The sequence below is a fragment of the Petaurus breviceps genome, unplaced genomic scaffold (assembly GCF_028583685.1).
Source record: "Petaurus breviceps papuanus isolate PSGF00001 unplaced genomic scaffold, PetGlider_PUasm1.0 90804, whole genome shotgun sequence".
NCBI classification, from domain to species: domain Eukaryota; kingdom Metazoa; phylum Chordata; class Mammalia; order Diprotodontia; family Petauridae; genus Petaurus; species Petaurus breviceps.
This window is the reverse complement of record NW_027187348.1, coordinates 8,690,401-8,716,164: the sequence shown is the minus strand read 5'-3', so window position 1 is coordinate 8,716,164 and position 25,764 is coordinate 8,690,401. Positions and strand designations below refer to the sequence as shown.

Sequence of the window (25,764 nt, the reverse complement as noted above, 5' to 3'; positions counted from 1 at the left end):
CTCATGGTAGAAAGGAAAGAGTAATGGATTCAGTTCGAGTACCTGGATTCAAATTCTAACACTGCTACTTACTGTTTGTGTAACCTTGGCAAGATAACCTCTCTGGGATCAGTTTCCTTTGCTAAACTAAATGGCCTCTAAGGTCTCTTCCATCTTTAAGTCTATGAAACTATTTGGCTATTAGTTGATATTAAAAAAGTTCCCTCAAGCCCCTGACCTTAGATGTTTTTATCTTAAATTGAACTTATGTTAAAATTAGCATATCCTTACAAAATATTTGGAGAAAATGCATTGTCAACGCCAGGTACAGTTGAAAAGGGAATCTCTTTTTTTGGCTTTTAGAGGCTAATTGGAAATCTGTTGTCATTGAAATGTTTCTCTGCTTTGTATTAAAGTGTGAAATGTTAAGCAATGTGTAATTCACTGAAGGTTTGGGTTTTTTTAACTGCTTTTTAGTGTAAACAAGTCAGAGGGGCTTTTAAATCTAAACTCAGCAGAGATGTTAGAAGATCAAGGCTATATCCACAGAGAGGTAATGAACACTGATATTTTCTTACAGGCTCCACTGTTACTGATATACCATGAAACAAGAGCTTTCACTGGGGTTTTGGCTCTATTTGCTGGTGCTAACAAAGTAATATAAAGTTGGAGGGATGAAGGGGGGAGACAGAAGGAAGGAAGGGGAGACACAGAAAGAATATAAATGCTCATTTATGTATGCATTTATTTCTATGTGTCATTTGTGAACTCAGAAGGTAGGACAGATAGGAAAGGCTACCTTCTGAAAATGATTTGTTTTGTAAAACACCTATAAGTCTAAGTCACAGGTTCCTTCCTCTAACATCCCTAATAAAAAATCTACTGACTCATTCTGTTCTTCTGAAAGCCAGACGGTAGAAGAAGACATGTTGGAAATTACAGTGAAACAGATTTAGATTTTTGTTCTAAAGATAATAAAATGGTTCAACTAGTTCCCATGTACTAATTATTATTATTAAAGCTAATAAGTATTGGGTATAATTATTAAATATAATAATCATTAATGGTAATAATACTCATTAAGAATTGTTATCACTAAAATACCATGATCATTATCATTAAGACTACACAACAGTCTAACAAGTCACACCATACCTATGACTTACTGCTGAAGTTTAATTTTTAAGAACAGAATTAGTATTTGCAGTATCTATCCATACACATAGAAATGACTTTGGATAAAGACAGAAAAGAAAAAGCAGACTGATTTATTTTAAAGAGAAACAAGAACCCTTAACCTGGATAAATGATGTAGTGTTAAATGTGTTGTTGTTTTAACTGGCTGTGATTATTAGATATATGAGAGAATGTAATTACTCTACAATTATTCAAATCCACAAACTTTCAAGAACAAGTAAAAGAATTATACAAATTTCTTGAGCAAAAATTAAGAAACTTTCCTCAACTATTCACAATAAGACCGTCATGCAGCTTCTCCTTATGTAAACTTCTTACCTCCTAGCTCTATCTATTTCATGGAATCCCATAGACAAAAAACTGAATTATCTGGGAGGCCAGCTTTCTGGTGATGAAGTATTCTCTGTATAAGCTCAGCTAGTCATCAGATAACTGATATAGTTGATCACATGGGCCAAAACAAGTATTTTCAATAAGTCCAAATTTCTCACTACCACCAAAAACAACAACAACCCTCATTAACACCAAGATTCTGCAATAGAATGGCAAATCAATGAATACCACAATCTCAGAAAAATCAACTGGTCGTAATTATAGGCTTTAGCACTTTAACAATGACATCTTCAGAAAAAGAAATCATATAAATGACAATGAGGACTGGTACAACAAGAAAAAGACATAGGTCAGTTTGTTATCTTTACATCAAGACAAAGTAAAAATAACACAACCTGAGAGATACAATGGTACACCAGCTCAATGTTTTAAAAATCAGATAGTACCTCCAACTTGTTGAATGGATGTGCCCTGTGTGTGGGATTTCTAGTTTAGATAAATAAGTCTGAATGGGAGGGATTATTCGTGACAATGAAACAAACAGGTCACCTCTCAGAAAAAAATTAGATGATCCTTTTCCAACACTTAGCACAGTGCTCTGCACACAGTAGACACTTAATATTTGTTGAATTGCAGAGAGTCTATTGACTCCTAAGGATTCAACAACACATAATGCATACAGTAGTGCCATAGAGTTTATAGTGTCATAAGTTATCTCATTGCCAACACCTCAATATACATAGGTTTCAAAACTATAAATCTGTTTCTAATTCTTGGTGTCAATAATTAAGAGATAGTCAGAAATAACAGATAAATAATTTCAAAGAATTCAATTTCTCTGAACTTTATAACATGTTCAGTGGCTAGGCCTTCTTAATTCAGGGGATGACTAAAAATCTTGAAGTCATGTTCTTTTTTTCCCTAAGTATTAGAAATTAAATGAAAATGTATAATGAAATTAAAAACCAATGTACAAACTTACTATCTATATGGGATCTTATTTTCAAAGACCTAGCTGTGATGGTAGTTTCAAGCCTAATGATATTTTTTAGGTATTTCAGATCAGTGTCCTTAGTGATAACTGCATGGCAGCAATAGCTAGTTTTTGCCAAAGGTTAAGATAACTCCATGAATATATGAGCTTCTAATAAATACTAACTACTACAATGACAAAACAACATAACACTTTACATTTATATGTGCTTTTAAGGTTTTCAAAGTAATTTCTTCATAATAAATTTGTGAAGAAGTACAAGTATTATTATAGCCCTTTTCCTGATGGAAAGACTGAGGTTATGAAAGGATAAGTGACTCACACATGACCATATGATCATACAACTAATGAGTATCATAGGATAATAGATTTTGAGCTGTAATGGACTTTAAAGACCACCTAGTTCAAACCTCCACATTTTATAAATGAAAAAACTGAGTCCCATACAGGTTAGGTTGTCCAAGGTCACAAGCTAGGATTTGAAACCAGGTCCTATAGGACCAAACCCAGCAAACTTTCCATGTACTATGAAGTGATAATGATGTCATAAACTTTTGGTCAGGCTTGGCTCTGACAGAGGTAACCGTGAGATTTGGGGCAAGTTACTTTTACCTTGCTATGCTTTAGTTTCTCTTTTTATAAGGAGATGGTAATGGCACTTTCCATTTATCTCATGAATTTAGAGACAATTTCTGAACTAACTGCTAATTTCTGAAGCCCGTTCTACAAAAGGGTCACATAAAAAAGAATTACAATTGACCTTTGTTAACCTCTAAGAAAGATGTTTTTTAACTGGTATATGATATAAAAATAAAAATTTTATAGTAGAATGCAGTCTTTACAAAGGTAGAAAGAAATGTAATTACTGAATATGACCACAAGGGAAATGGATAACACTGAAACACAAGATTGGGGGAAAGGAACTAGAAAGGTAGACTCAAAAATCCTTTATAAGAAACCCCTTTGGAACAAACTATAAAGAGAGGATAGGGGAGGGGAGAGGGAAGAGAGGGGTAGAAGGGGAGAGAGAGGGAGCCTGAGGGAACAGAGAGAGACAGAGACTCAAGTATTCTTGAGAAGAAAAATATTAAATTACAAGCACAAACAAAGTGTAAAAGTTACCATTCTGGAGAAAATATTTTAAAATAGGAAAGTAATTAAAATATTAATTTAAAATAAAGGGGGATTAAAATTTTAAATTATAATAGGCAAACATAGAAGAAATAAATGAAAATACAATGACAGCAGGAGTTAAAGGGAAATGTTCTAGGAGATAAAAGAAACTCATCTTTCCAATATGGCAATTTTACAGCATACAACTTTCTGCATTTTTAAAGTTCTAGTTCAAGACTATATCCAGATGATCAAATAGAAAACTCTGAACCCTTTGATTATAAATCTTGCTAAGCTTCTTACAACTGAGGGGGTTGAATTTAGAGGACAGGTCCACTGCTCCAAATATTTGCTAAAAAATTAATATTGTTCTTGCAGTAGGAACAAATGGTAAATTTCACTATCATAGAAGAATAATATACAAGGGATCCCCTTTAAAATGAATACTTGTTTTATTTTTTTTAAAGCAATCAGGGTTAAGTAACTTGCTCAAGGTTACATGGCCAGTTATTTCTGGGTGTGGTGCTGAGCATCTGAGCCCAGATTTGATCCAGGTCATCCCGACCCTGGAGCCGGTGCTCTTACTCGCTGAGCCACCTGGCCGCCCCTAAGCAATTGGGGTTAAGTAACTTGCTCAAGGTTACACGGCCAGGTGTTTCTGGGTGGGTGCTAAGTGTCTGAGCCCGGGATTCGATCTCCAGGTCTTCTCAACACTGGAGCCGGTGCTCTTACTCGCTGTGCTACCTGGCCACCCTGAATACTTGTTTTATTGATAATCATTTGTTCTATTATCTGTGAAGATCAATTTGTCATTTGTATTACCAAAGTATAAAAATCAACTTTCCCAAAGTTCATTTCTTTGCAAAGCATTTACCAGAGTTTTGTGTTATCCCTGAAACAACTTTGTGAATTAGGTTATTATTATACCCATTTTAGAGATGAAGAAAACGAGATTAAGTCAGACATTTCCCAGGGCTAATCTAAAACACAGTGAGGCATAAGGTCTACCATGGACAGATCACTTTGGTCCATCCACTGGGGTACAAGTTATAATTCTCAGCACACTACACATACCAGAATTCTTATTACAACTCATATCATGAGCTTGATAATAAGCCCAAGAATAAGAATGACAATATATGAATGGCCTCACTCATTAACGCTGTGAGAAAAATTGCTTAACTTATACAATTTGCTTTATGGCAAAAAGGGTAGTGGCATCGATAGTATCATATTAAAAACTAACTACCAACACGCAAATATCTTTCAACAGGATGCCTGCTTCCAAAAAAAGATGTCTGGAAATATGGATATGACTATACTTGTAGTCATCCTAGTTATTTCTCTCTCTCTCTGTTCTATATCTCTAGGGCCTGAGAAATATTATATGTGATTCTAACGCTACTGGGTAAATCCCAAAAACAAAACAAAAAAGGTCATGAAAATCATCTAATTGAAAGTATGTTAGATTTGAAATCAGAAGGAGCTGCATTAAAATCCCACCTGTGCTAATTACTACCTGTGCAACCTTGGGCAAGTCACACCACCATGTTTTGGATGTCAATTTCTGCATTTATAAAATTAGTAGGTTAGATATGTCCTCTGAGAGCCTTTAAAAGTCTAAATCTATGATTCTCCCTATCTCAAAATGAATGTAATCCGTTCTTTCTTTTCATAACTACATTAACTTAACTTTTCTAGTGTTTCTCCTGCCTTCTCCCCACTAAACTAAATTCTTAAGCTTTGTTTATATAGTTTAGACAGCAATGAATAGCCAAGTGATTTTGAGGATGGCCACTTTATAATTAATGTGAGGAAGGTTAACCTTGACAATACAAAACTGAGGTTGGGGAAAAGATAACTTGGGGGGATGTTCTAGCACATTGATTGAAATGATTAATTTGTCATCTGCAGGATCAAAGTATTAAAGTCATCATTTCTAAAATATATTTTAAAAAACATTTATGAAGCATTTTAATTGTGCTATCTTTTCTTCAGAACATTATGAAGTTGGAAGTACCCTGTAGCCACCCCTACCCCCACTAACTTCCCACATTAACACTGAAATGCAGTAGAACGAATGCACTGCCTTATCTGGAATGACAGACAGATAGATGTCCAAAATTTGAAAACACACAAGTCCAACACTTGGCATTCACTAAATAAATACCACTTCAAAAGTCTGACATGTAAATGTTATCTAAAAGTATACTTATTAATGACACAGAAGAAAAACTAGCAATTTTTCAGTGTTCCGTAAAGGAGGAACAGGACAGGGTACAAAGGATAAAGTCTAATGAAAAATATGGTCTAGAACAGAGCTACCTTTCTTTACCCAGTAATGATTTTGCACAATCTTCTGAGCCACCCTTTATTCTTAGAACTGCCTTCTAAATGATAGGATTCCAGCCTTTCAAAATGATAGGCATCTAGCATTTCTCCTCCCTTCTTCTGAAAAACTCCCCAAAACCCATCTGTTTCCTGGAGAACTGCATTTACAAGGACTAGCTCCCACTCTCTATTGCCTGTATCATATCTGGGCCTTTCACCTTGTATGCTTATGGTGCTGGCTGCAGATTATAAAGGCTTTGGGGCAGGGGTTGTCATATCTATCCTTTGAAAATAGAACTCAACCTGGGACATAGTGCTAAGGACATTACAGCAGAAAAATAAATAAAATATGGAAAACTACTGCCAGAAATACTCAGTCTAATGCTACCTTAAAGAATCAACTAGTAAAACAATTTACTAGAAAAATAACAGTCATCAAACTATCTGCCATGCAACTTCTTCCATACACACCCAAAGATAGGAATAGAAATACCTTGCTAACATTCACTGTCAAACCCAGGTCCCAGCACTATACATTGAATAGTCTCTGGCTATGTACACAGAAGAGCAATTCCACTCAGAAACAGGATTTAAGGGAACTATGAATCAAGAGCCTTCTGTACTACAAAACTTCCCTCCCCCACCCCTGGACCTCCCAACTTTACAAGTATATTTGGTTCCAAAAGTTTGTACATTAGTTGCTTGGAACACATTTTCCAGTAGAAAAAAAGGAGAAAGGGGTTATAAATGACAGTTAGGTTCCCTTGGGCAATCCACAAAAGCCCATGTAAACCATAATGCTAAACTAAATGAATGATGAATGAATGAATTAATGGAGTGAAAAAAAGTTATTAACACTATCTCCCAAGAACTATGATAACAAATTCTAGGAATACAAACACAAAGGTGACGATCTAACATAAAAACATTTCATGGCACTAATGATATTAGTCTGAGTTTGGGGTCAGAAAACAATAAATTTTCATGAAAAAAAATTCCTTTTGAGGGTGTGAAACTAAGCTTAACAAAAATTGAAAATAACATGAGTCAGTGTCATCCTCCCATAACTCCTTTTGTATGGCTTTTTCAGCTTCTCCCCAAGTGTATTCATGCTGCCTAAGACTTCTACTGTGGCATCCACAGCCCTACACTCCTTCCCCAAAGTGTTCCATTCTCAAAAATTATGTGCCTGTTCTTTCTCTGTAAACCCCAAACAAAACTTGCATTCCTTCAGGGTCCTAATATCTCAGTTCAGTATTAGGGTAGAAAGCAATTTTTAAAAATTCATTCATACTAAGGGGTGGGGCTATACATCTAATAGCTACTTAGTCAAAGTAAAGGAATGTACATTTGAAAAAGTGAGAATTTCACAAGAGAATATGTTATGGTTGAAATTCCAGGCAAAATTTCACCGTCAAGACAATCAGACCTACAAAATGATGTGTATCAACATATTTTTACTGTTGTACTTATACTACTCTCTCCCCTGCCACTAGATCTAATGTTGTCACTATTGTGGGAGGAAAAGAAAAAGTCAAAGATTGGACCCTTTGTTACCTTTGTAACCTATTTAATGCATGCCCTTTCCTCTCCTCTGAAGCTGTCACCATCCTGGTACAGACCATCATCACTTTAGCCTGAATTACAAAGCCTGTTGGTTGGTCCGCCCTACACAAGTTTCTCCCCACTCCAAACCATTCTCCAAACAACTGTCAAAGTGGTTTTCCTAAAGCACAGGTCTGTCCATGTCCCCAGTCCCATCCTCATCCCCCTCCCCCCCATACACACACTCAATAAATTCCGGTGGCTCCCTATCACCACCAGGATCAAATATAAAATCATCTGTTTAACATTCAACTCCTTGCCTCACCTCTAACACCCTCCCCTGTATTCTTTGATCCTTTGACCTGGCCTCTTTGGTGTTCCTTGAATAATATACTTCTTGTCTCCAGGCATTTTTACTGGCTCTCCCCGATGCCTGTAGTATTATCTCTCCTCTGTTCTGACTACTGACTTCCCTGGCTCCCTTTAAGTCCCAAATAAAATCCCACCTCCTACAGGAAACCTTCTCCAACCCTTCTTAATTCAAGGGCCTTCCCAGTTCTATTTATTCATCCTATATCTAGTTTGCTTTGTAAATTAGCAATACCTCTAGAATAAGACACCCTAAGTCTAAAAGTAGGCATATAAATAATCCCTGTCCATTGATTCCAGCCATAGTCAATCTAGTTTCTCAGAGCCCAGTGGTTAAAAATGACCCAAAAAGAAGTCAAGCTGTAGCCTGGAGGGTCTAATGAGTTGAGGATTAGACCATATGCAATTCTCCTAAGGTTATTTTCAATGGCTTGCCCACATTGAAAATGGAAATTTCATTAAGTTGAGCCTAGAAATGACCAAATAAAGTCTATTCACTGTAGAAAGAAAAGGCCCTTCATAGTTGTTTCTTAAACTAATAATCAAAGGCAAATCTTAACTACTTTGCCATGTCCAACCTGACCTAATCCAACTCACAAGTCTCTTCAGCAAAAAACATGAAGTTGACCCTAGGCATAGAAACAATGAGATGTCCTGAAGTCTCTAGCATACCACAACATTCCATACAAGTTTCTAATCAGGATGGTTAAAAATAATAATAATCCTTTTCCTTCTCTAAATTGATGCTTATAAGAAGCACATTGAAATTCACTTAGATATCCATCCTGACTTCAGGGGGCTACCTGAAGCAATCCATTACTTCAAACACTAATAAATTTTTCTTTTACAACTCTTCAGTTGTCTTTACACAAGTGGAACATTTCTGATACACAAAGCACTTTGTTTCTAATATGCTTCTAGGTAATACAAATAGAAGAGAATTCCTTCCTTTAGATCATCAGCTTCAACTCAGTGAAGGAGTTTTCTTCATCTTTTCTGAGGAAAGACTGACAGATTACAGGCCCATACATGATCACTGTTGGCAAAAATATATTTGACTTGTAGAGATAAGTCATTTCATCCCACTGATGCAGAATGCCATAGCATATATTGTGCACTGGACTTGTGCAACGTAGATATGCTAAAGTCAATGAGTTACACCTGCAACTCCATCCAACTCTACTCATGTACTATACTAACACAAATCTCCTAGATTCAAGTCTAGAAGATGGACAAAGGAAAATAGCAGAATGCAGTTTGGAAGTCAACATAAAATGTAAATCTGACAGCTGTTTAAAAATCTCCAGTTCAAAAATAATTGGGATTCTTTCCTCCAACAATGTGAAGGGATACAATGCAAATCTTGAATAATTACAGTACAAAAGATCTATAGTCTTATCCCTTAATAATAGGGCTTCTGCTTGTTCATTCTTCAAATAAGATTGGACAGTATAGGTTCAGAGAGAAAAAGGAATAAAAGTGACACTAAGCAAATGATGAAGCTAATGGAGGTCCCTATGTATTTTTTCCCTCCATCCACTGTGGGTTGTTTGTTTACCACCAATAAATACCACAATTAGAGTAAAAGCCCATAACAAGTGCCTTCAGATTAAAGTTAATTTGTTCCAAGTCCAGGTTTTGGGTCTGCCTGGGTATTATTTCAGCTAATTTAAACAATTTCACAAACAGCTTGATTAATTTCAACATTGTGGTATTATGGAAAGATCTGCTGTACTTGGGTTTTCTGGCAAGGAATTAATAAAAAAAAAAAAGCCAAGTTCTCAGTTCTGAGCAAGACAAGGTTTTAAGGCTACCCAGTCTTCTGGTGGGAATACAACATCGTACAAGCATGTTTTCTTCTGGGAGTTAAGCCCACCAAAATTATTAAAACTTGAGATCAAATGCTGGTACAAAATCCCAGAGGAAATAATACTATAGTGAAGAGATTTTTATCAAATAAAAAAAGTAGAAAATGAAGTTTTCACAGTAATAGTCAATACAAGAGAATATCTTCTGTAAGAAAAAAACTGTTATCTCTGATTAGATGTGTAAACAACAGATCATTTATTGATACTTAATAGATTTCTAGAGGATATTACTACAAAATGAAATCAAGATTCACAAACTTTTAAACAAAAGGACCATTAAAAGCCAGTCTTTCAAACATTTTGAACAGGTGTGGATTCTGAGTTTTGCATCAGAAATCAATACATAAAAAGATAGTCCTAAATCAAGCTCTCAAAAGGGCAAATATTTACAGGGGATATGGATGGAGGAAGAAGAGGAAAAAGGAGGTAAGAGCAAAATTACTGTATAAATATTCTCCACTTCCCTTAGGGAATATTGGCATCTCTGGTTTGTAATCATCTAGGTATTACTATTGTGACTGGGACTGGTTAATTTAAAAAAAAAAAAACACTGCTTACAAAAGTAAGGAAACAAGAATACCAGTATCCCTACAAGAAGAATATAACCATAATCACCATATTTATATTTTAAATTATACCATAAATAGTATTTTCTTAGATTAATAAAAACAAAAAGGATTAATAAGAAACAGCATCCAACAAAAAAAAGCAAACATTCTTGCGAAAAAGTCAAGTCTCCACTTTTTTATGATTTTAAAATGTCTTCTTGCTTCAATAGGATTATTTATCTGGGGACAGGGAAAGCTCTTTAACAAATTTAACAAACAGGATTTTCTCTTTAACAAATAAATAGAGAAATGCACTAGTGAAAAAAATTAACATTATGCAAAATCCTTTAAAGTCATATTTTTATCTTAAACTGACTTAATGACATAGTTTTCAACACTACTGATACAAAGAAGAAAACTATTTTTTGCTAGTAAATTTTAAATACTCCACCAACACACAATGGAAATTGTTTAGGCTAAGAACAAACAAAAGGGCAAGTCCCTATTCCAAAGAGAAAAAAATAAATACTAAGTCCTCATGGAAAGAGCATCAGCTAGAGAATAGTCTCTTTCAAATTTTAAGTATTTGAACCTGAGACTCTGGAGTGATCAAAGAATTATCTCATTTCTTTCAAATTCGTGGCATTCTATGGTTCTTTAATCTTTTAATAATAATAGTAATAATATGTATGTATGTATGCATGTATGCATTGGAAGCTACAGTTTCAAAATGGCTCTCACTTTAGTATGTCCACTGTGAAAAACTGGAATAAAATGTCAAAATTCTTTTTAAAAATAATTTGGGGACATAAAAGATTTATTTTTACGATTGACATGTTTACTATGCTCTAATGTGGTCCAAAATGCCTTTTCAGTATCTATTATAGTGAAACAGTTAGCCATGTTATCTTAATGCCATTTTGTTTAATTCACTGTATGGATACGGCCAAAGAGATTCTATACATAAAATGCCTACAGGACATAATTTTAAAATGCAAATCGAGTATACAAAATGAAAAAATAAAATAGACAAAATAGTCAAGAATTCTACAGTTCTGAAGAATAAACAGGGCAATATTATTTATGCTTAAGAGCAACTGACTGTAAGAAAGTTGGCTTTACCATGTATCAAAGGAAAAATTGGAATTCAGAGAGCCCTTAGTAGGCAATAACTATCAGTTTCTCCCAAACTTACTTTCAAGTTATGCATCAATCTTCAATATAATTATGTTTGACATAATATAAGCAGTTGGCAGTTAACTTGTTTACAATAAATGGTGGGTTTGGGTATATGGACTATATTTCAGCCTTATAAATATCAAACACAAACCTACAACAGTCCCATTATGGGGCTGAGAATCATTTCGCTGTAAATCTTTTTATTGGGGGCCTGGGGAATTACTTTGCGGCTTGTTTTTGACTAACTACTTGGAACAGTGTGAAAAGAGTTACATTTATACACCGACCCAGTGTTAATTGGAATTCTATACATTAAACAGAAGATTGCATAGTGTCCATCACAAACCTATTTGGCTTACCCAAATAGCTCACAGCAGCCAAAAAGCTTGGTAAAGTCACAGCAATTTTTCCTACAGTTCCTACACTTTTCAAAGCCAGAATTAATGGACATTTGTGACAACACTGGCAGTCTTTCAATGATTTTTTTTAATCCTCCTCTTTGGGTCTTTATAAGACAGTAAAAATCTGTTTCAAGCTCCAACTCGAAGCCTGAGATTGTGAGCAGATACTTATTTTGAGGGGAGGTGTCAGGTAAGGGGCTGAAGGAACATCCATCTATAGCAATCCTACACTATACTATTTTTTAGTGACTGATTTATAGCAAAAAAAAAAAAACCAGGAATATCTTGTTCATTCTTCTAAACTGTCTTCTCCTAGGTCTCAAGGTGCATTAAATTTCCAGGGAGATTATAATCACTTTTTTTTTTCGGGGCAGAGAGAAGGGGGGGTCCCTTCACCCACAGATAACTTTGGTCTTCTAATGCCCTGTCTGATAAACAGAAAAGGTAAACTATTTCTTTATACTACTGAGACTTAAATGGAACACCTTTATCCTGTAACTTGGGCAAAGCTGGCTACTATAGTAGTACTATTCACAACCCCACTGACCCTCTTGTAAACTGTTCTTCCTCCCTGCTCTCATCTACATATGGGTTTCAGAAGCTGTTTGTTTTTAAATAGATAACAGAAGTTTATAGTTCAAAATAATTCATAATGTACCAATATATTCTGATTCCTAATAAATCAATTTCTTCCATACTACTGAATGTCATTATGGAAGTTCAGCAAGTAAATAATCTGAATTTGCCCCATAGCCTTCAATTTCTAACAACAACAACAACAACAAAAACTAGAGGAACTGCTTGTCAGGAGCTCAAAGAAGTCACCAAATGCAATTCTGCCAAATAATTTTTACTATCTAAGTTCCTTGGGTTACAAAGTGTCAATTAAACAACAAAAAAAAAATCAGTTATTACTGGGTAAAAAAAATAAATATGGAATACAAATTTTGACAAAATAGTTACAAATTAAAGATAGCAAAAGTACATTAAAAAATACATGCATCTCATCGGTTTTCCTAAGATTAAGAAACCAAATGATTTTTGTTTTTTGGGGGGGGGGTTGGTTTCTTTTTTTATCAGAAGCACTAGTTTACAATATGAACTCATGGAAAATTACTGAAATTTTCCCACTTTGGATTAGAATGGTATTTTAAGGTAACTGTACTCTATTAATTTGTTTACTTAGGAGGGCAGTCCTATGTATGAAAAAACAACCTTTTAAAAAATTAGTCAACAACAAAAAATTCCCTCCAGGGTGAAGAAACTATAAGTCAGGCTTCACCCAAAATTAACATTTATGGTTAAATTATGACAACCTGAAAAATGGAACCACTTGTGGGGCATAACTTTTGCATTTAGTCAGTGGTGCTATGCATTTACATTTTAAAGTTAAAAAAAATCTTCACTAACAAAAGTATTTTAATGAAAGCATTATTAACTCATCTTCTGGTATTGAAATAGCCATACTGGGATGTAACAACAAGGAGCAGAATGGGAACTGTTGCTATATTGTATGTTTGGGTGCAGAAGTGGGCACTGAGGAACTCTTTCTGGGAAGGATACGGAGAGACATGTTTTAAATAGTCCTGAGATTTTGAGGTCTCTACCAAAAATTATCACCCTAACTTCTTGCTTTACTTCTACTAGTTGCTTCATGTACTATCTGAGAAAAGTGTTAAACTGCTGGACCAAAAAAAAGACATCACTGACAAGCAAAAGGAATTTTTAATGTACACCTGTTTGTCAACTGAGTCCAAATTTGGGCATCAGCTATTACAAAAAACTGAGAATTATTTCATGGCATAATATCTTCACACTACCATGGTGTCTTGAACCACTTCCCAAGCTTCTCATAGCTCAGAGTCTGTGTGAATAAATTAAGAAATTCAAGGTCTAAAAAGGTGGAAATCTAGCCACTAATTTCCTTTCCTCCTTCCTGTTCCATTCCTGTTCCCTAACAAGCTGTTGAAAGGACACCTCTGGGGAGTGTCAGCAAGAAACCCAGCAATGTTAGAGATTATCAACTTAATGGTCCAAATTATTGCTGATGGAGCTCAGAGCCTGCTATGTCTCGTGTGACAAGTAGAGTTATCCTGATATATAAAAGGAAAGGCTTCATTTTCCTTCCCCTCATCTCCCAAGCATATACATACTGAAGAAAAAACAAGCATATGGGCCCTGTTCAGTCAATAAACCCCTTTTATTTTATCCTTCCCTTTCAATTAGGTCAGAAGTTGGGGATGGAGAGTGAAGGAGCACTACATTCATAACTAGCTAGAGCTGCAACTTTTTTCTTGAGCTACAACCTTTGTGTGATAGAGGCAAAGCTCCTATCTAAGTCAACATGGGATAAACCTGGAGTCACCTCGATGGCTAAGCTTCCTATCATTACCTCTTAAAAGGGAGGGAGGGGCAGGTAGAAATGATAGGTGAACAAAAAAAAAAGTAAACTGTTCTCCAAACAGGAATGAAAAGGCAACCACTTTTAAAGTCTCATTAACAATCAGTTCTCATGGACTCCTTCAGTGACCTTTATAAAGAGTCAGAGCTGAATGTTCTTTTCCACCAAACCAATTTTAGCTAATAAATGTGATAAAGTAAACTAAAAGCACTCCAGTTACTCTGCATCTTCTCTGAATCTAAAAATTTGTACATTGTGTGACAGGTCCACCTCATTTTTCTTAATGATGTTTTTATTATTCTTTCACTCAATTAAAAGAGAAATGGATATTGCATCTTCTGACTGTATAATTGTTATTGTAATCTGTTTTCGATCACGGCTTGGGAAATGGGTCCAAAACAACATAAACTATCCACTGCCTCAGAATACAAGTCATTTTCTTTTACTACGACACTTAAAGAGACATTTATCATGTTGCTCTGATAGCATCTTTGGATTATGACAAAAGCAAGTTCTTGGTAAGTTGGAATGTCATCTAATTCAAGGAATTTTTAAATGGGCACATATTTAACCTAATAACTATTTAAAACATTAAAATTTGCCCACTGAAATGTCATGAATACTGGAAACATCATTTGAAGAAAATATTGTTTATTTTAAAACAGTTTAGTCACTAGATATGAAAATCATATTAACTGTCTCATTTAATATTTCTTTTGAGTCTGTGAAGTGTTATATGTTTTGCACATTCTTAAAATCACATTGAAATGCAGAATGATATAATCTTGAGTGCAAAAAAACCCTTAAAAGCAACCAAATATTGATCATATTTGGTTAAAAAGTAGCCTAATATATATGGTTCCAAGCAAAAGGCAAAGCCAAAAAGCAAAAATTACCTTTTAGAAGAAAGAAAAATGTATCTGTGGTTATTGTGATCAAATTCAAATTGCTATAAAAATATTCCTACTAGTCACCTCTGTCACATTTTAAAGCTTTGGAAAACATTTGTTCCCAGAAGAATCTCTAGGCATTTTCCCTCCCTTTCTACATAAGTCTTCAGTGGAACAAAGGAAGACACTGAACTAGCTATGCATATTTCAGTGACTGAGCAACCTTTAGTGGACACTATACACTAAGGTATAAGAGGTATTAATTTCAGGTATATGGTGGCTTGAAAGTTCTTTTTATTTCACCACTTAATTTCTTATCTTTGCTGGTGCTATTTGAAACACCTTATTCTACTGTTTAAAATTGTTTAAGATTGTGTATAATCATATGCTGTGCTAATTTTTTTTTTAAATTGTTAGTTTGACTTCCATTTTTAGTGATCACCTAATTAGTTTCAGCACAGAGCGATTTCCATTGCAGTTGACCTTTTATTAGCAGCACTGTTCTCATAGATGCCAATGTTAATGCTTTGTTTTCTCCATTGTATTTTAATGAATACATCTGAGTCTCCACTATGACAGCTAAATGACTCCTTCCTACATTTTATATCTGATTAGGGTATAACTGCATAATGCCTGACAGATAATAGACAGGTATTTAATAGGTATTCAGGTAGTTGATTTTCATAGCCTCATTCTTGCTGCTGCATTTGTTTTTTTTTTTTTTGACAAAACAAGTAATTACAGTTTCAAGTAATTTTAACTTGAAGAATAGAAACAAATTTCAAAGGAAAAAAAAACTGTCACCAAAAGATAAGTTTTATTTCTGCTTTTGAAGATATTATATCAGATGAATTAAATGTTATAGTAAAATACCTTAGAAAAGTTCAACATTTATTGGCTCCAATCATGTCTCTTTTTTCCCCTCAAAGTAAAAAGATCTTCATAAACAAAAAGTCATCGTGAGCTCTATCTTTCACTTAGACTTGACTAGACCAGCTTCTTTTCATGTTTCGTGATGAGGGTTAAGTGTAAATTTTTAAATGAAATAAATTGTCATTAAGCACCAGTTTTGATTTTTAAAATACTAAAGTGACGTATGTCATATGAGGTCAACGAAACTTTGTGTAAGTTCTTTTATTAGAAGTGCTTTTTCAGTACTTCACAATATAAAACATTCTTATATTAAGTAGGAAATACATATTTACTACTTAGAAAAGAAGCCATCATGAAATATAAAAGGGAAAATAACATGTTTGAGGATACAAACTATTTTCCCCCCAAATTCTTAAAGAATCAACTCCTTTTTTTGTCTTAACTGTGTTGCCCTTAAAGCATCCACTTTATTCTGGAGTATTCATATCATTTCAACTATGTGGTCAGATCATAAACCCATCACACGTCAAAAGATGATTTTATTATCCCTAAATATTTTAGAACCTTGAAATGCATATTCCAAAGGACCTATTTTCACAAGTTTCTTTATATGTACTCTAAATAACTAAGGAACTGCAGTGTTTGCTACTATTAAGAAAGAACAAGTACAATCCAAGTTAGTATTTACTTTAAAGGGAATTATTTATAAAAGAATTTAAACTAAAGGCAAACTTTCTAACTTATTCTAAGCAAAACTGAAAGGTCTCCTATTTGAAACCATTTTCAGTTATTTCAGAAGATTCTTTTATCCAAAAAGAAAGAAAGATAAGGAGTTAAAAATATATGGGTCAGGTCCAATATTTCACTGCTGTTCTTATCCTCTGGGGGTGGAGATAGGGGATTGGGAAAAACTTGCTGCCAAAGCTTCTGAAAAGATAACTGGGCTGCTAATTTTCCGTTCACAAAATTTAAATTCTACTTATGCATCTAACACTACTCATGAAATAATATGAAACAGTATTATATCACTGCAAATTGAGACATTTTTATCAAAATAAAGAGTAGCAGTGCCAGCGTTTCATTTGTCATTTACCACTTGTCACTTTTCACTGACAAACTGTTACACATACAACTTTTGTCACACACTCCATCTTCAAATATGTTCCAAAATGCCATTGTATCTCAGCATTCATGGGGAAAAAAAGGAGGAAAAAAATGAATGTTACCAGTCTCTGGCACATTGGTACAAAGGTGGGGAGAAAGTTTCATTTATTAGCAAAAATGAAATTAAATATTTTCTATTGTTTTGAGTACTAAAAGTAACTAAGCACAAATTTGGGCTGCTGATATAAAAAGTAAGATGAATGATTAACATTGTATATTTAGTATGTTGATGGTTATAAGTTCATAGGACCAAAAGGACAAACAACTTCAGAGACTATTCTACCCTCCTACAAAACACACACACATACACACACACACACACACACACACACACACGAATTTTATTAAAGTGGGAACTGAGGAGAGATTTGAGCTAAGGTCATCTAATTTTAGAACAAGTGTACTAACCTATGGTTTTATGCATATTTTTACTTCTTGGTGAATTTTTTGGTAGCAACTTAAATTGGAATAGAAAGGTGTCAGAAGTAAAGTGTGGTCCCAGTAAGAGGGAGGGGGGAACTTTTAGAAATTCTCTATTACTACTAAATGCATTCCACTTTGAACTGAGAATGACTATGCCCTGACATTTCACATTAAAAACAAAACAAAACAAACATGAAAATAAATTTATCAATGCATAGCAAAATTTTCCTGCTAAATTCCCCATTGCTTTCCATTTTCTTAAATGTATCCAATAATGGCAAAGGGTCTAGTAGGATTATTGGAACTTCACTAATATCAATAACATTTAGCTCAACTGCCCAGTAAATAATTGTCAATAAAGCTGCCTTTCTTCCTTATTGATGTAAATGGCATACATCCTCATAAAGGGAAAAAAGAATTAATTAGCACTGGATATCCCAACTGTCCTGGGCTTACTCACTGCTGTCCACATGCTGAATAAAATGGTCACTTTCTATGAGGATAAGATATGCCTCAAGTGACTGCTAAATAGCTTTTTAGAAATTTCACCATACATGATCTTGAAAACTCAAATATATAATGGTCAGTGGGTTTCTCAAGATGGAATTTAAAAGTTCCAAAGATACTTTAAACATCAAATTATACCTAGGACACTGGATGGGTGGATACCCTATATTCTGTTTAATGTGCATGTTCAATTGCATATATTTTTAACCAAATATGTCTTTATTTTAATAACAGGCCAAAGACTGAAAACACTTAGGGCTATTTTTCTATCTCAGCAAAAATATAAAGAATTTTCTGGATGACCCCACAGGCTAAGTTGATTCTATTTAAGAGATCTAAAACGAAGGCTAAAAAAGAGAAGGAAAAGAAACATTTTTCAGAGGGAAAAAGACTATTTTCTCTTTCTAGAAAATGACATTGAATTTTATCATAAGGAGAAATAAATATTATGCTCATCTTTTTGTTAGCATTAATTTGATGAGTTTTTTTGTTCAAGCATACATTAAGATGATAAAACATTTCCAATTCACCAAGTAACTTACAAACTTTACATACAGTAATTCCATAAAGGAAAAATTCCACTACAATAATTATTATGTTTACTTTACCTGACCTGATGGATGTGTAACATCTATTACTTTAATCCTCACTCTATCTACTTATAAGGAAATGTTCCACATGTAGACAATTAAACTAACTGTTGTTGCAGATAACATTCAACTCTAAATGAGATCCTGACGAACAATTTTGATCACATTTGCTTTTCTATTTGAACACATCAGTATGTGTTATATAACAATTCTTTTTCTCTACAACAAGACAGTTATGTCTTTGAAAGAGCTGCATGGTACCAGAGAAGGCTAACTCATCCACTTTGGGGAAACTATCTATAAAAGAGTCATTTGGACAGACAATCCTTTAACAAAATAAAATCATCTTTTTGATAAGCCTATTAAATCCTAATTTAAGAATAAAACAAATATCCTAATATACCCTATACCTAACTAGACATCAATATATTTTCTTTGGAAACTGCACCAAAAATAATGGAAAAAATGTGAAACTTAAGTATAAAAGATATCTAATGTTTAAAACCTCCTTTGAATAATTAAATAATCTGAAGTGTTCAAGTACCATTCATACAATTTAAATAAATCCACATGAAAGCCATTTTTTCTTTACACCAATAATTAAACATTAAAAGGCTTGCATTAATAATGGAATGAAAAACAAGAATTATTAAAAACTCTAGTTGGTCTACTGATCCAATCTTGGGGGAGGGGAGGAAGCACAGTAATTTGCTGCTTTCTCCCTAATACTTCATTGGCATTGCTTTATATTTCTATCTTAATTTGCTATATTGAAGCATTATGTATAGCAGAATATTTTTGGTGCATATGGCAATATATGTTAAGGGATCCTTAAACTCTTATTTTTGAAATCTTTAATAATCTCCTCCTTTAAAAAAATATTGAGATTCACAAGTTTTAATCAATGATTTCACAAATATGAATATTCTAACTATTAATCATCCCTTTTTCAAAATCCTTATGGAGTGAATTACTAACTGTGAGGGGACGCCAATTCTAGTAAGTGAATGTTACCCAACAGGGATATAAAGCTGTCAACACCACAGTGCTCTTGCTTGCTCTAAACTCTCTCCCAGGCTTCATATGTTTTTTAAAGGGATATTAGCCTTTTTTCTGAAGACCCTCTATAAAACCTGCCAGTCATACACATCTGAGCACTTATATTTTATTACATACATGCTTTAAAACAGTCTGCCTAGATAACAGATGAAACATCCTAGAAAGTGTTGGACTAGACAAAGAAAAACTGATCTCCTTTCTAGAATATCCTGCTGACATCAGTCACACTGTAAACATCAGACTTTTAAGCCACCTATAAAAAAGCAACCTTAAAGATACTGTGATTATGTATCTATTACCTAGACTAATTTACTATGGTCACCATAATAGTGTTTCTTTTACCTGTATTTAATTATAATAAAAGTTGCTCCAAAAAACTAAGCGATTGAAAAACACCAACTAGAATTTTCTATTTGCAATAAAAAATGTACTTCTCCATCTCAATCTTTGTTAAAAATCAAGAGCAGAAATAATCATTTCTAATGCAATTAATTTTAATATTTCTCCCTTTCTGTGACTTTTTTTTCAAAAATCCCATTAAAGGTGATTAAATATTTGTTTCCCTAAAATAAGACATCTCACTCTCTTTTTGCACTTTTTCATTATGTCTGTATTCACAGTGTAGAAAAGATCACTGAAGAAATATCTACAATATGCATTTCTGAAGTAATATAAATTGATAATACTTCTGGAAGAAAGCTAAAGTAAAAAGAGATGGGGTAGTATAAGAATGTTCTTTATCCTTTAATACTAGAGTTCAAGTGATAAAGGTTTTTAATTATTGAGATGATTATATAAAAATATCCCAAGTTAGAATATTTTAAATTGCCTATAAACATTTGCATACTTTTAAAAATGCAGCTTTAAATGTGTGCCCCCAAAATGTTTTAAAATGTAATTTAATTATGTTGTTCTCCAATTTATACATCTGATCAGTGTTTTGTAAGGCCACAACTATTACTAAAATAGTGTATGCTTTGGACCTTATATGAATTTAAATCTACAAAATAGGTGATTGTTTGCAAATCCTCTTCAGTGTATACAGCTTTGAAAATGCATGGCTATTTTTAATAAAAGACAAAAATTTAAAATAGCATTTTAGAAAATAACTAGAAATATTTTATGCTATTTTTGCTGAGAGCTATATTTTCAAAAATCTTAATTGTCATCTTACTAAATATATAATTTAATTACTTTTAAAAGGATTGTTGTAGATATTTTAAATTTAAGCAAAGTAAATCCATGTTTCTATTTTGTTTTCAGAAGCATTAATAAGTGTAGATTATCACAAAAGTCTGAGAAAATGAAGAAGCACAAGAACAGCCTGGTAAAACATAACTTAACATCCTTCCCCAAACATCAAAACTTCAGTTAAAATCAAGCTTGTAATATGTCTTATGATAAAGAGTACATACTATTAGGTTATTTTGTAATCCTTAATTTTAGGCATGATGGTATTCATGTAAAATTGAATGAAATTCTTTCCCTTTAAATAGGCCAGTTTCAATTTGAACCACTAATGTAATCACAAAACTCGTTTACATTTCTTTTTGCAAAGTAGAGTTATAATTATAAAACAAAATTTATAGCCTAAAAATGTTTTGTTATTGTTTTCTCATAAGGGAAAAAAAAACTTTCATATTCACATTCTTTCCTTAATCACAAGGGCCCTGGGATGCTTCATTCTGTCTCAAAAAGGTTACTTATTATTGTCCAAGCTTACTGGTGTATTACAAATATTTTCAAATCAAATAAAAAATGGGCTATCACTATGCAATAGTGAAGAATTGAGACTTTTTTTTTTCCAACAGTTTCACTAGAATACTTTAGGAGACTCACAACCAAGTTACTCCCTCCTCCTTCTCTATGACACTGGCCATTAATTTAATGCTACTGAAAACAGGAAGCCATAAAGATTTCTCCTTACTTTATTGAAGTAAAATTTCAAATCACTAAATTCTCAATCTGTGGCTAAACTAAAGAAATTTTAGGAGTAAATACCTCCCACATGGTAGGGCAATTAAGCTAGAAAACTGTCTAAAGTGCTATACTTCCACACTAGAGTAATGGGGAGGGGCACTTGATAGTGAAATAAATAACAAGTTCTTTTACACACGTTTACAATTTATTTGTTTCTTCACTTAAAAAAAAAGCTGACAAATTATCCACTTAGAAATACACAATCTGGACACTTACATCAAAGCCAAAAAAGCCTCCACTCTTTTCCATTAGATTATGCCTTCCAACATCCCCTAAAGAATATCACACAATAAGTATTTTGATTGAATTGACTAACAAAAAAGGGAAAAATGAAACTATGATTATAGTAAGCTGTATCCTAAAGCACTCAAAATTTCAAGCCAAGCAGAATTTGATGTCTAAAAATGAGACACAAAGTTGTAGAAAAAAAAAGCTTTAAAAATATACAATTTCCTCCTAAGATCCCCCTTAACATAGATAGGCCCTGGAGTATTTGGCTTTTTTTTAATCTACTTTTTCTATTCAATTGCAAAGGATCTATGCTTACAAGCAAAATACTACCATAGACTTTCTTCAAATGAAAAGTTCAGGAATGAATGAATGAACATGCTTGATGCCCACAGTCCATTAATTTTAAAGGCTATGATGCAGTCTATAACTAAGTTACAAATTCATTATTTTAAAAGCTTCAATCATTCTTTCTCCCCTTCCTCCAAGTAACTATTGGCATATGGGAAAAGGTATCCAGATAAGTATCCAGAGAACCAAAATTAAATATAACACAAATTTTCTGTGACCCCATTTTTTTTACTTTCAGATCCTCAAAGAAGAGTAATAATGAGATTATTGTACCTTAAAACATTGGCACAGATACAAAATGAAGCTGTGGAGATATTAGATTGATCATTACTGACCAGAATGTGAAAGCAAATACACCTAAACTTAACTCTTTTCTGTAGACCCTTTTAGGCTCACGAAGAGAGTAAATTCGCTTTTAAAAAAAATGCTCTCTAGGAAAAGCTAGAAACAGTTAGCTGGCTGTGACATAAACCTGCCAACACCTCAGCACACAGTGGCAAAGTGCCCAAAAAATGCCACCCTCTGGGTAAACCACTTTCTGTCTTAACTATACAGATGAAGCTGCTACTTGCTGATGAGAGGCAAGTAGGACATTATTTAACAATCTGGAATCCACTTCCTGTAATCCTACACCAAGAAGGAAAGCTTAATCAACATGAACCCTGACACCCTGATGCCATTATCACTTTGCTGCCAGTCTGTTATGTGAACGTTAATACTATTGGATGGTTACCTCCCACTGACTTGGTCACGGAGCCATTGGGCCTCCCTCTGGCTCCCATGGGACTGCCATTCTGCTCGAGCCTGGCCACCTTCACAGGAGGAGGACCTTTGACATCAGGGCTGCCGCTCCTTCTATCTGGGCTATCCCTTAGACAGGGACTCTCGCTTCTCCGCTCCATGCTACTTTGACTCGGAGACAAAGTTCCCACAGGCAGATCGCAATAAAATGAGCAAGGACCTAAAGGGAAGGGGAGGAGGGGGAGGGAAAGAGGGGGGGAAAAAAGAGGGAAAAACTGCTCACACACGTGATAGATGTTCAAGCCAGTTATACATTGCTTTACAAAATAAATACAAACTTCCTCCTCCCGCGTTAGCCAAATAAAGTCCAAGCTGCAGAGTGCATGCAGCACACAAGCTTGCACTTGTCAGCCAGGAGTGGATCTGAAGCTTGTGCTTTTACCCCTAAACTAGCCCCGCTCCCTAGGACTTCGCAACTGTGATTCTGGGGTACGGACAAGCTCCAGAGGACTCCCAGAAGTGGCCCATTCATTTGAACTTCGTTGACATAAATCATTCCTGGGCGTGACAATCTCACAGTGCTCGGGGTGAGGGCGGGAGAAGATCTAAACTTCGGGAAAGACTCAACACAAATACATACACTGAAAGGGGGAGGGGTGTGCACACATTCGCACATCTATCAAGTAACCCAGTTCACCAAATGAAGGATGCATTCGGTGCTGCGTGGTCATGCTGCACGAACGTGAGGGCACACGGCATCCTTTAAAACCCCCTTTATCTTTTTCAGAATCATTTTTGAAGGAAGAAAAATAAAACAGATACAAATACACAAATGACTTTGCAAAGACCCAAATCTATAATAACAGTAATCAGCATTCAAAGTGCTTCTGGGTATTTATCAGAGTAATCTCTACTATGGAGGAGAGACTACAATTATTATTTTGCAACATTATCTTCCTCTAACCAAGAATTTAAGGGGTAGGGGAACCACACCACAGCACAAGGTCAAAAATCATTTTGATTCATTGATGAAATATCATTCTACGTAAAATTCATAGTCAGAAATCGCTTCAGAAAGTTTTCCTGGGGCTTTTTCACTTCCCACGTTCTCATCACCGAATCTGCAGGTCGCACCAATTATTGGGGCAGAGTAGGGAGGAGGCCTTGGGGTGGGTGGAAAGAAGGGGAAAATGCTCTTAATTAAACGGCGTTCACGTTTGCCAGCTGACTTCTCACAAAGTAGTAAAAATACAACAAACTGCGCGAGAAACACTCGCAGGAGAATTTCACCGGTTGATAAAGTCGCACTGATAAAGATTTGGAAACCAGGTGAGAGTGGGAAAGAGTAGGAGAGATGACTGAGGACAGGACCGATTCATTCTCAATTAATTCAGCTGTTAGAAGGAAAAGGAAGGAGGGGAAGTCAAGAATGAAGCTATATCTGACCCAGCGTGTTTTATCGTAACTCATAAAAGATGGTTATACAGTACGAGTGCCTTATCTTCTGTACTTACTGCTTATAGTCTGTCTGTAACTTGGCTGAGCTGAGCTCTGTCCATGGATCAAAAGTAGAGAATCCAGGGTGGAAAGTTTCGTTTCCCTTTTTAACGTTCTTGTTTTCTTCCTTTCTGTTTCCTTGCCCTTTCCTCTTCTTCCAGTCCTAATGTTTTAAGGTCCTGGGTCAGGATGTCTTCTTCTTGTGAGATGATTGTGATGATGGTGATGCTGATGGTGATGATGATGATGGGGGGGGGGGGGGGGGGGGGGGGGGGAGGAGGAGGAGAGAAGGAGGAGGAGGAGAAGAAGGAAGGGCTTTACCAAAGGGGCAATAGAGCTTGTGGCGGAGGGGCTGGGGGAGGGAAAAGGGGAGGGAGAAGAAAGACGAAGGCAAGGAGGGGAAACGGGCTTTTTCACACCTTCAGGAAGGAAACCAATACATAGAAAAAGCAGGGCAAATCGAGAGACCGCCGCGGCCACTGCCGCTGCTAAAGGGGCTGCTATTCTGGAGAGCAAAAGCAATAGCAGCAGCAGCTGGAGCGGGTGCTACAATCAAAGAGGAAAGGGGGGGGGGGGGGTGAGAGACCGAGAGAGGGAGAGACTAGAGCAGCAACCCCAGATATGTCACTTTCAGTCTCTCCCTCCTCTGCCGCCGCCGCCGCCAGCAGCAGCAGCAGCAGCCCGAGCCGGACTCACTGACACGCCACAGAGAGACACTCTGAGAGGGAGATGATTATTAGTTGCGTTGAGTCATCAGGCAAAGTGAGTCCTTTTGGGTTGTCCTTGGTTTCCGATTTCCTCCTCCCCCCCCCCCTTTCCGTCCCCAGATCTAGCTCCTTCAAAATAATAATTTAGAAGGAAAAAAAAAGTCTCTGGGATATTTCGGGATCAAGCACCAAAAAAAAAAAAAAAAAAGACCCAAAACTCCGATCCAGACTCCACCGCAGTGAGGGAGGGAAGTGAGTGGGGGCAGGGAGGGGGATTGGGGAGGTTTCGGGGGAGGGAGAGAGGGAGGGAGGGGGTACCCGCCTGGCAGGAAATTAAACATCAATCAATCAGTCTTACATTTCGGAGCAACCCAACTGCACCGGGGCTGCAGAAGGGGGGCGGGGGGGGATACGAAGAATGGGAAGGGAGGGGGTAGAGGGAGGAGGGTAAAGCTAGAGTGTATGGGAGCTGGAGGGTGAAGAGGCTCGGAGCAGC

The 25,764-nt window shown here is 35.4% G+C and overlaps 1 protein-coding gene across 1 annotated transcript in view; it reads right to left on the bottom strand.

Moving 5' to 3' along the window:
• SATB2 (SATB homeobox 2) overlaps positions 1–25,531 on the bottom strand; it is a 232,445-nt gene extending 206,914 nt beyond the window's left edge. Inside the window, exons 1-2 of the mRNA XM_069070136.1 lie at positions 24,579–25,531; positions 23,057–23,284 (exon numbers count right to left, since the gene is read on the bottom strand). Coding sequence (XP_068926237.1) covers positions 23,057–23,225 — 169 coding nt within the window. The 5' untranslated portion in view covers positions 23,226–23,284; positions 24,579–25,531. The remainder of the gene's footprint in view (positions 1–23,056; positions 23,285–24,578) is intronic.
• Between the last annotated feature and the right edge of the window lie 233 nt (positions 25,532–25,764).